The 12,920-nt window shown below is 27.7% G+C and overlaps 1 protein-coding gene across 1 annotated transcript; it reads right to left on the bottom strand.

Moving 5' to 3' along the window:
- Positions 1 to 5,764: 5,764 nt before the first annotated feature.
- On the bottom strand, positions 5,765 to 6,167 carry LOC108341882 (precursor of CEP5). Its single transcript, XM_017579548.2, has one exon. The coding sequence runs from the start codon at positions 6,121 to 6,123 to the stop codon at positions 5,788 to 5,790; it is 336 nt and encodes a 111-aa protein (XP_017435037.1). The 5' UTR covers positions 6,124 to 6,167; the 3' UTR covers positions 5,765 to 5,787.
- Positions 6,168 to 12,920: the final 6,753 nt, after the last annotated feature.

Raw genomic sequence — 12,920 nt, 5'->3', positions numbered from 1 at the left:
TTCATAATTCTAGCCTACAAATTTAAATTCCGTATACTTTGTATTATCGTATTTTAATTAACTAAATTAATATATGTATATATATATATGTTAAATAATCGTGTAGGTTTAGGATTCGGTTAAACCAAAATAATATAATCGAAAACTAAACCAAAACTGTATTCTTTTTTTTAAAGGAATAAAATATGGAAAAAATGGTTAATAAATAAAGATACATTTTTTATAAAAAATATTGATTGCTAATATTAAATTAAAACGACATCAAATGCAGCTTAATTAATTTTTACATATATGAAAAACATAACTTCCATATACTATTTGATTCTGTTTAACTGGTGACTTCAAATTCCTTCTATATATGCTGTAAATTTAAATTGCTTGAGTAATATCTTAAATTTAAATAAAATAATATGAAATAAATATGTATGTATATATTAATTTTAAAAATTAAGAAGTCATCATAAACAAACTAGTTATTTTAAACGACCAGTGGTTAAAAAATATAGATTCATTTATTAGATAATAATGTAGTTTCTGTTGTCTTTTCCTTGACATTAAAATTTAAAAATTAAATTAAAAAAATTATCGTAACCGAAGAAAATTGCATCTGAATTTGTTTTTACTGTTGTTTTTTTTCATCTTTTAGTACTGCATCTGGTGTCAGTGTTGTTAACATTCAGACATTCACCTCGGGTCAATATTTTTTGTTTCGATTCCATGAATTATCCATACATAATGGAAAAAACAACGTCGTTTATAACATAGAAGTCATAATAACTTATTAGTACGTAAGACTAAACCTAATTTTAGGTATAAGGGGTAATTATAGCTTCCTTTACAGAGATAAATCTAAATTATAATGATAATTAAGAAATAAAACAAAGTTTGTTGTAATTCTAATACATCTTTAAAGAAAACGATTCACATCATTATACCAATTTCACAAAATGTATTATTTTTAAGAAAATGAAACTAATTATTGTGAGACATTAATTTAAATTATATTATTCACTTGGATTTAAATTAAATAGTGATTATTTAATTATCTTCTAAGATACTAATCATAGTTTTGAAATCTTATATATATACTTTCTATAATTTAAAGTAGTTACATAAATAATATATAGATTTTATAATTTAGTTAAAATCAGTTTTCAATAATTTAACAAAAAGTAGATTAAAAGTAAATTTTTATAAAAAATATATGTGATTTTTATGAATAAATCAATTTTAATCAAAAGTAATCATTTAAACATAATTTAATCTTATATGATGATATTATTTAGTTTATAATTTTGTGTGATATATATATATAGAGAGAACGCGAGATGGCCAGAAACAAACTCTTAAATATCATTGACAGAAAATAAAAAATATTCAACATTTATTGTATTTATTTTATTCAGTATAAAAATTCGGTGGACAGAAATTTTACATTTAATATTAATTAAATGCATTATATATATCATTTAATATATTAAATACGTATATGTAAATAATATTAATTGAATGCAAATAATATAAATGTTATATTAAATATATGATAAATGATATTACTTAGTAATCACATAAATAATATATTAACAAAGTGTTGGCCATCATTGACTATATAAAATTAACAAATTTTAAAAACAAGTTAAATAAATAATTTAATTAATATTCAAGGTTTTTTTTATAAATTTTAATATTTTTTATTGAGTTTTTGTTTTTAACATATTCAATCGTCAATTTACATTTATATAAGAATCACAACGTCTCACATTTGTTAATAAGTGGAGACAGATGAAGTAAAATAATAGTTTTGTCACCATATTAACGGAAAAAAAATAAATAATAAATATTCAATTGAAAAATATAAAAAATATTAAATATTCAACGGATAAATAAAATTTAATAAGACTCGTTTAAAAGTATCCAAAAATTTTGAAAATCTATAACTTAATTAAGCCCAAAATTATATTGCTATTTTATACAAAATAAAAAATAAATTTTATTGTTATTATTGAAAACATGAAATCACCATCACACCTGCAGAAGCTGAGAGTCACTTGATAGTTGTAAGTGATAACATAAAATTCATTATAAATATGATAATATCGTTATCAACATGTTCTTAAGTAAAACAAATAAAAGTCATTTATTAACTTTTTTTATAATATTTGATTAATTTTAACCATAAAATCTTATTTATCTTAATATGTATAGACAAGTAAAAAATATATGGCACAATTTTAAAAATTAAAATACTCAATAAACAAAAAAAAATTAAAAGAAATTGAATACGATCGAGAAGAATGCATTATATACTAGTAAATGTATTAAATGCATATGTATTTTTTAAACTCATATAGAATATAATTAATAACATTATTTATTATTTATTAATTATGTTATGGTGTACATAACATACAGAATATTCAGTTTTAAAATAATGAATTCGAATATTTTAATGATAAATTAATTTAATAATATAAATAAATGTATTTAATTGTCTAAAACACTCATGATTATCTAAAATACTCATTTTCTTTTTAGAACTCTTTCTTTGAATTCTCTTTTCCTTCTCTCCAAATACATTTAATGAATGCATTTAATACATTTAATGAATATAATAAATAACATTATTTGTTATTTATTATTTATTAATTATGTTAGTGTGTATGAGATATGTAAGAACATAAAAAATATTCAATAAGTGTTTTAAAATAATGAAACAAAATATTTTAATGATAAAATAATTTAATAATATAAATAAAATTTCATAAATGCATTTGATTGTCTAAAATAGTCATCATCTCTTTAGAACTCTTTCTTTGAGTTCTATTTTCCTTATCTATAAGAATTCTTATTCATGAATCATTTGTTTGACGATTAAGAAGTGTCTAGGAGATCATGGTGGTGAATCCTCCATTTTCTACCGATAAGTTTTTTTGATAGAGCAAGTAAGTTTTTATTTCTTTTCCTTAAATTCGTAGTTTAAGACACATGTATATGAGTTTTATCGCATGTGTCGTTCTTTTTTTTCAAGATTCTTGTTGATCAGTAGTCCTAAGGACTTACTTTGATCATTGTTTTGTTGTTTGTAAGTCTTTTCAAAGTTCTTTGAGTTAAGGTAAGGGTATTGCACCGTAGAGAGTTGTGGTTGTTTCTCTAACCAGGTAAGGGAGGCTAGTGTTTTCTTTTAATTAAATTATGAAATATAATTTGATATTTGATAGTATGTGAGATTAATGCATGTTAATTGTTCTTAGTATTAAGTATGTTTGAATGAATGTACTTGGTTGAATGATGTTGGTGGAATTTAATGATTCTATTTGGGCTTGATTATTGTCATGAATATTATTGTTGAGAAGTTTGGTGGTGTTAAATTGGTTATGATGTTGAGAAGAAGTGGGTTAGGCTGAATTATAAGTTATTTTGGTCAAAAATGGAGATTTTGATAGGTGAATTTTAGAAGTAAGGGTATAAGGGGAGAAACAACAATCTATGACATATTGTAGGGTCTTTTTGAAACTTGTTGGCACATTGAGTTAATAAAAATCTGATATGGAAATAAGTAAGAGGTAATAGAATGGTTTTATAAGGTTTTAAGTACAAATTTAGAAGTTTTGACTCGTGAGATTATAATGTAGTAGGTCTGGACTAAAGTAGAGAGTTTGAGATCTGTTGTTAGATCATTTCTGACTGGTTTGGACCCTTGGATGTTAATCTTTGCATGAAAAAAAGTGGAAGTGAGTTTAGGTAAGTTAGAATAGGCAAGTTAGTGTAGGGTGTCCATTTAGGCTAAAAACATGTTTCTAAAGCATTCTTAATATCTAGGATATCATATTATCCAATTGTATAGGTATAGAGAGCTGTCAAGGTCAGAAAATAGAGGTTTGTAATGTTTTATGTGACGCTCAGCGACAGTTAGCGAGGCCTGAAGGCTAGATTTGTTATACGTTTGACACCCAACTGCAAGAGGGTGGCGTTCAGGCACTATAAATGCGAGAGGGATGACACTCAACGACTGAGAGGTGCTGGTCAGCAACAATATACATAATATGTACTCTTTATTTTCTTTTACAAAATTCATAATTGATCCATAATTCTTCTTCTTTATAACTCTTTAGGGATTCTTATTCATGCTGTGTTTTTTGTGTTGTGCAAACACCCTTCACCCAAATTACTTATAAAATCATACTAAAATTGTGAACACACCTATGGAATAATATTTCTATATGTATTAAAAAATAAAATAGAAAAGTTTTACGAAACAAAATAAAAACTATTTTCTAGAATGTCTTGCACTAATAAACTTTTCATTCCATTTTATTGCACAGGATAGAAACAAAAATCTCATTCCATATTTTTAAATTGTTAAATGTTTAAAAAATTGGGATTACGAAATGAAAAAAGAGGTGCAAATAGGAAAACCTTTGAGTCCAGTCTCAACGTGTAATATAAATCAATTAAAAAGCCCAACAGAACTTCTTTAAAGGTGAAGGTCCAGAGAAACAAAAACCACGAGCGTAGCGTTCAGTTCAATCAAAATAACAGGTGAAAATTATGAAAAACAAAACCGAGTCCACTTAATTTATATATATATAAGTATAGTTAAATTATAAAATAAAAATATGAAACAATATATATATATATATATATATATATATATATATATATTTCCTATTAAAAAATTAATATGCATTTTAAATTATTTCGAAATAGATAATAATACTATTACACATATAAAATATTAGTTATTATAACATATATAGACATATATTAATATATACTTTTAATATTGATAAAATATATGTATGGAATTAAAACAGGTAATTAAATTGTTTAGTACGACATATCTATAGTTTGTTGACTTAATTAAGTTTAGAATATTAATAAATCTTGCATAAAAATAAGTTACATAAATAGGTTCCGAAAATAGATCCAACTTTTTGATATAGATATACAAACCTTAAAAATTATCTTACCACAAATTAGCCTCGAGTTTAGAAATTATAATATATACGTGTTAAAGTCTAATTTCACTTCATCTACTTTTTCTTTTAGTACTCTAAAAAAAAAGTCTAAAAGAAGAATAATAACAATTTTAAAGAGTTTTTTATTTAAATATTATTATTTTGTGTTTTTTGTTTACTACTACTATTATTATTTTACGCTTAATTGGATTGGAATGTCACAGTTATATATATTTGTACTAAAAATAAATTACAATAAAATATTCTACGTACTATTAAATTGTATCTAAATAATAAATAATTTCAAATTATAAATATATACCAACAAGGACATTTTAAGTTGTTTTGATCGGAAGTTTTTAGCTTTACGAAACGTTGTGTTGGAACAATTACCCACGTGTATCTTTAACTACTTATGTTTGCTTTTTCATTTTTCATAGTGTATTATTAGCATCTTTGTAAAGTTAACTGCACCAAGAAAATGGGATCACAATATTGAACTAACACATCACATATATGTTTACATAAAATATTCAACTGAGAAGAACTAAATATAGCAGCAATTAACACTACTGCTTTCCAAACAATAGGGACATAATTTACGTAATACACACGCAAAGCACATATTGAAACTACATGTTCAGTGACATGACTATTTCATCAGCCACATTGCATAATAATAAATAATGCAATACTAATAATATCAGTAATAATATAAATATATAAATATGCATGAACCATATATATATATATATATATATATATATATATATATATATATATATATAATATAATCATTTTATATCTGCAGGAGAATAATGATATACACCTATGGCCTTGTGGCACCATTGTTAGAAGCTTGCTTTGGTGTAGGGGAAGAATGACCAGCACCAGGGCTGTGACCAGGATCCGTTGGTCGGAAATCATCGATCCATTTGTCATCACGACCAGCATTATTCGGAGAATCTAACGTTGCTTTTGTTGCTGTTGCGACGTTTTCAATCATGCGGCGCCGCCACAGGAGATTAATGTTGTCTTCCACTGCAGCCATTCCCATCACGTGCTCCTTTTTCAGTGCCCTCGCCTCAGCTGAAGCAATTCCATTGAGATAAACCAAGCATAGAAGAACGCAAGTGATCATGAACACGTGCTTCAAATTGGCCATTGTGCTGTGAAAAGTGAGAGAGGTTCTGTTGTGTTGTAGAGTTGTTTTAGATTCGAATTGGTTGCAAAATGTTGTGTATGAAGGTCTTTATTTATAGGCCATTAGGGTTTCCGTATATTGTTATAATATTAATTAGTGATGTAATTATTTTTAATGTGAACGTAGGAAAATATGTGGTGAGAATATTCATAATGGTGAATGTAAACTTTTACATCATTATGTTCCCTCAAGATTCTTTCTCTTTAGCAATGGCGAATCTTCTAACTTTGGTTACCCCACTTTTTTGCCAACATACGTATTCAATTCAATCTATTTGCATTGTTCGATTGAAGTTTACTTGTTCATACTATCAAATTATGTGAAATGTTGTGTATGTTAACAAATATAATTTATATTACATTTTGAATATATATTTTATTTTTTGAAATTGTAAATTTTGAATATCTAATAGTAATTGGCTTTGATAAAATTTTAAAACATTAATATAGCCTTGAAATGAATAAAGAATTATAATTTAAGCGTACATATATAGTTAGGAATGTAAGGAGAATATACTTTAATTGACTAGATACTTTCTCTTTTGGTGCTAGAGTATCTTCCAGTACAACTCTTCCTCTTTTGAATACTCTTTTGCAACGTGCTCTAAATATTTTAAAAAGTCTTGTGCAATTAAGTGGAGTTTGATTCTATGACCTAGCTTTTACAATTAAGTTTAAGTGAAAAATAATTAAGTATATTTTTAATCTTTAAAAAGACAAGAAAATTTTAATTTTAATCATATAGATTTTATTTTTATACTCCAAAAATTTAAAATAAATATTTCCAATCCTTAAATTGGTTTTAGTTTACGTAAAATACCTTTTTTTTAATCTTTCTCGATTTTAAAAATAAAGTATTATACCAAAGATCCTAATAACTTAAAGAAAATATCTCAATTTCTTTTTCATTTAAAATATAAAGAATTAAGAATGTCATATAACACTAGATAAAAAAACAAATAATTTATTAGAAAGATCATAGTTTTTTTTATAGTGAATAGAAAAATATATGGTAAGGTAAATAAAAATCTAAAATATTGATTCATTAAAAATGTCATCCATTTATATAACAAATCTATAGTCAAAACATATGTATCTCCAATGTGAAACTATAATTTGATATTGATCCGATAAAACATAGAATAATAAATTAAACAAATAATAAATTTTACTTGAATAAACTTTAATATAACAATGATATAAAATTAATATGTAAGGTAAAATTTACTTTCATTTATATACTATCGTAATTTGATTTTATATATAGAGATACAAAATCTTTTTGAAGAATTAATTTAATTCTTACATTAATAAAGTGTAGAAAATATAAAAAGGAAATTATAAGAAAGAATATAAAAGAAAATGGTTTACCATGAATAGTGTGGGACAACACTACACAAAACCCACTTTGGAATAGTCTGATGAGACGTTTCTGGTGAGAATGAACTTGACACTCCAAATTGTTGGCAGCCATAGCAAAGTTGGAGACAGTGAGAAGAGAGAGTGAAGTTGTGATTGGAAGTAACTATGTCATTCATCACACTTCACGTGTTATTGCCGCCCAAGTGAACAAGTGTATTGAAGTGTCCTACCACACTTTCAACAAGTTTATTTCAACATCCATTTTCTAATTTCGCTCGTTAACTATTCAAAATGCCAATCTTACGACTCTCTCTATTATGGTACATCTTAGTGGTATTTCGATTCCCCCATCTAATTTCTCTTCCTCCACTCACTCCACTACTAAACCCTACGTCAAGAAAAAACACAATAACAACAAGCAACCAATGCAAAACCACAATTCCCACTAGTTTCTACTAAAATGATGAACAATCCTATTCATATTGTTGGAATAGGCGTTCACGTACGTTTAATGTTGAATCGTGATGATTTAGGTTAATTTGTCTTATTACAAGATATTTAATATACGGAAAAAGAATGTGCATAAACCACAGTTTTCAAAAGGAATTTGTTCACTGAGAGATACAACCAATGTGGGAACTGTTGGGAATTAAGTGTAAGTTCAAGTTTCACACTGAATAAAAATGAGAAAGTAGAGCAATATATAAAAATGAAAGACCCATTAATCCATTAACTCATTGTCTTAAGGTTTTTGATAAAAAGTGGTGTCGATCTCTTGTATAGTGAGCTCAGATCTGAAAGGATTTCACATGTTTGAAATATTTAAATTTTCTAATCAAATTTATTTTGATACGTCTATAATTTTATGTTAATAATTTCATATAAATTAGAAGTTAAGACGTAAGATATAGTTTAAATATTTTTTTCTATGAAATTTCATACTAAAAAACAAATTATTTATCGGATGTATGACGATTAATCTTATCAATATTAGTGGACGAATTAAAATCAAAATGTTAATGTTAACATTGTACAAATAAAATTTGTTTGTGTTAGTGGGATTGGTAATCATAATTCATTTCTATAATTGTTAATATCACGGTTATTAATTAATTATGATGACGTAAATACACTTCTCTAATTGACTGTTAATTATGCATTATGAGAGAATCTAACTAAAGATTTTTGGGGAACCAATTTGACCAAAGCATCTTCTTCTGGAGAGCTTATGTAGAGGAAGTTATTAATTAGTAAAACTCGTCACCTTGATTTTGTCGAGCACTAATAGTTAATGCCCTAACTCAAGTCCATCATAAATTTTTTATTTTTCTTTGGGGTCAATATTAATGAAATGGGAAGAGTTTGATGCTCTTGAGTTCATGATAAATTCTTCTTTAGATTATTTAATTGATTTGAAGTAGAACTTCGTTATAATTAGAAACTGAAAAATTAAAAGGAAAAAGAAATAGATAAAGCATCATAAATTATAGCTTAGATGAAAATGAAGAACAGTCAGCAGAATATATTTAGATTATTCACCCAAACATCTTCAATTATTTTGTGGCATAAATAAAAGTTTAATTTTGACTTACAAAATAATTACCGAGTCAATTAATATTTTTTACTAAATTTAAATTTAAATTCCTTTTCAATTCGTGAGTGAGGTTTTCTATTAATTTTCACTATTTACAATTTTAGAAAATCTTCTCTTATATACTTATATATTGAGCTTCTTACAATTTTTTTGATAGATTTTGATACGTAAATAATTTACTTGTCAATGGTATTTCTTATTAAATGGGTGGTGAACAAGGTCACACTAGTGCAACGAAGGGCTATTGTCTCAATTGTTTTGGGTTTATGATCGCAGTTCCTGAATCGAAGTATATACAGGCGAGACAAAAATGGGTAACCTTTTTGCCTCGGTTCAGAACCGAGGCAGTATGTGTGGATCTTTTGCCTTGGTTGGTTTCGAACCGAGGTGGTAGATGTCTTTTTTTTCAAAAAATGGGGACTTTTTGCTTTTCAAAATATTTTCTTTCTCTTTTTTATCTGGGACAACGAAGGCGGTGACGAAACAGCCAAAGGCGGCAACTAACGATCGGAGGTGACGGAGAATGGCCGAAGGCGACGATGAACGACCGAAGATGGTCACAAACAGTCGGTGGCGACGATGTACGACCAAAGGCGGCAACAGACAACGTAGTTCACACGAGAGAAGTAGAGACAACGACGACGACCGGTAGTGGAGGCAACGGCGGCAGAGCGAGTTGAGGATGATGAGTCTGAGGTTAAGTTTGTTTGGTGGGAGTCGAGGATGGTGGTGGTAAGAAGGTTGTGGAAGGGGGGAATGAAATGGGAGAATGAAAGGGGAGAATGAAAGGTCTGAAATTGAAAAATCGAAGAAGCTATTACCTTGGTTAAGTAGACAACTGAGGTAATAAGACTCTACTGTCTCGGTTCTAAAGACAACCAAGGCGTAAACCTTTTAGAAAAAATTCAAAAAAAAATTATAAATGGCAAAATTTAAAGATATTTCTAACTATAGGCATCTGTTCGTGCTTAAAACGAGGCATAAAGGCCTTATGACGTCAGTTCAAATGGAACCGAGGCAGTACAGGTTGACAAAATTGATTTGAAACATTCAGATACAGAGGTTGCCAGCTTTTGGCAGGACATACTACCTCGGTTATGCACGGAACCGAGGCAATAAGCCTAGTTTGAAAAGACTGGCAGGTGAAAAGGCTGATTTGTAGAGGAAAAACAAAGTTTTTTGCCTTGGTTGGTCAGAGAACCGAGACAGTATACCCCTTAGGCATCAGTTCCAATTGAACTGAGACATATAATTTCACAAAAATTACGAAATTGCCTCCGCGTTTTAATACTCTTCAATTTTTTTGAAACCGAAGTATAATGTGCGAGTTAAAAACTTTTTTTTACTTGTGTCATAAGTTTAGTATTTGAATTTTATAAGGCTTCTCTATTAAAACATACTAATATGACATAAAATTTAAAATCTTGATCATAAGAATAAAAAGAATTCCCTTGAAACCCAAATAACCAAATAAAATAAAACATTAATTAAGAGCGATTTACACTATCATTAACCTGCCAAAACCAGGTTAAATTTTTTGATGTAGTCATTTTTATTTATTTTATATATGCACAATAAATATTAGAAGTATATTAAATGTTTTCTAAATTGATTAATTAATGTCTTTACGATAAGTTAAAATAGTTCTTACTTTAATCTATAAAGTTACTATATTATAATTAATAACTACAACTTAATTTAAAATACAATATTATTATTATTATATATATATATTTTTTAATTTTTTTAATTTTTTTTATTTTAATTTTTAACTTAAAAAAAGTTGGCCAACAAATTAGACGTACGGACACGGCAAAACGTATTAGTTGGTTAAAAAATTTAATCGAACTCGTCAATTTTTGCAAGTTTGCATATCAAAATTCACATGCTATTATATTAAAGTAAAAGTAATAAAAATATGAAAAAAAATTATATAATATAACGGATTTCACTAACACACACACACGCAAAAAGAAAAATAATAATACGTCATATGATAACTCTCTCTTATAATTAGTTGTATTTTTTAAAATAGCTATTGTAATGAATGGTCTTACCCTACATTATAAAATCATTTAAAAAATATGCGATACTATTGATACATTATTGAAATTATCTTAAATAAATGGACATGCCAGTACAGTTCCTTTAGAATATTCTTCCCCTAGTCCTCCCAGTCTCTAGAAATGCTATAAAAGTGTAAGCTATTTTACCAAAACCAAAAACGAAAACCAAATGGTAGGAAAAGCTGTAAGCACTATGAACCCCACTAGGATCTTGTGGGGTTGAGAATGAATATATGAGGATTTTTCTCTCAGAAAGCAAAATTGTTAGATGCATATATATATATATAGTCAAATGAATATGATGAATTGAGTTTACTTTGAAGGTGGTTTTTCCGTCGATTAAAGGACACATGAGACGTTGATGGAGAGTTGGGGTTGGTTCCTGAAGCTGGGGAAGTTCGTTTACCACCGAATATAGTGGACGTGAGTGCCACCAAAGATCACTGTTTCATGTTTGTGCTGTCAAATCATTATACAACAACATCAATGAGTTTATAGAGATGCTAGGGTCAGGGCAATGCAAAGCAACCATAGTGAGATTCATGAAATTCTACTTACTTATAAATTATCTTCACTTAATTCTTTATACATTTCTTCTTCAATGGAATTTGTTATATATATATATATATATATATATGTTTTTTTATCAGAAAAACATGTATTAACAAAGGTCATATGTCAAAAGCGTCAAAAATTCGTCAATAATAATTTTTTTTTCGATAGATTACTGATAGATCCAAATCCATTAATAATATTTAGACGAAATCTTATATTTTTCAACCGATGGATTTTTTTATATTTATCAACGAAAAATTTGTTAGTAATTATAGAAAGATTTATCCGTCGATAAACACAAAAAAGTCCATCGATAAATATACCGCTCTAGTTCATCTTCTTCCTCTATTCTCTTCTTCTATTTTCTCAGTTTTTCATTTTTTTATCAATCTTCGTTATTCTTAAACCAAAACAAAAACTCGATTCATTCCAAAACCAAAATCAAAGACTAAACCTAGGTACCCTAATTGTTTTAAAAACCCTAAAATTAGAAAAAATCCCCAATCTTTCTTTTCGGACAACCATATTTTATTCATCTCCAATGGCACACCACACCACAATCATGCCGGTGTTCTCAAAGTAACCATAGTTTCTTCATCTCCAATGGCACACCACACCACAATCATGTCGGTGTTCTCGAAGCAACCATATTTTCTTCATCTCTAACGGCACACTACGTCACAATCATATTTTCTTCATCTCGTAGTGGAGACGTTCTCCCTCTATCATTTGCAGTGTTTCTATCTGTTTGATGGAAAAGATGGCAACGTGCAACACTGCTCCGAGTGGTTCTCCTCCGTCAAAATTCCTTGTAACTACGGTAGCCTAAGCTGAAATGGGAGAAGCGTGGGAAGAAGATGGCTACCAAAGAGAGAATGGACAAAGATGAGATAAATGACTCTTTGGAAGAGAGAAAACAAAATGAAGAAAGTGTCTCGTGAGAGAGAAAGATATAACTTGGTTCGCGGAGAGAGAGAGAAAAAATGGGCGGGTATTTTACTACACTTTTTAGCGATGGATTTACCAACGAATTTTGTTCGTCGATAATTACCGAAAGATTTTGTTTGTCGATAATTACCGAAGGATTCATCGAAAGATTTGTTCATCGATAATTGTCGAAGGATTTACTAACAAATTTTTCCGTTAAGTGAAATGTGAATTACTGACAAATTTACCGTTACC

This window comes from Vigna angularis, chromosome 7, assembly GCF_016808095.1.
Source record: "Vigna angularis cultivar LongXiaoDou No.4 chromosome 7, ASM1680809v1, whole genome shotgun sequence".
Classification (NCBI taxonomy): domain Eukaryota; kingdom Viridiplantae; phylum Streptophyta; class Magnoliopsida; order Fabales; family Fabaceae; genus Vigna; species Vigna angularis.
The sequence above is the reverse complement of the archived record's forward strand: the minus strand, read 5'-3'. Positions and strand labels throughout refer to the sequence as shown.

What these genes read in the sequence shown, in the direction of transcription:
- LOC108341882 (XM_017579548.2), bottom strand. Translation starts at nt 6,123, where the DNA reads ATGGCCAATTTGAAGCACGTGTTCATGATCACTTGCGTTCTTCTATGC.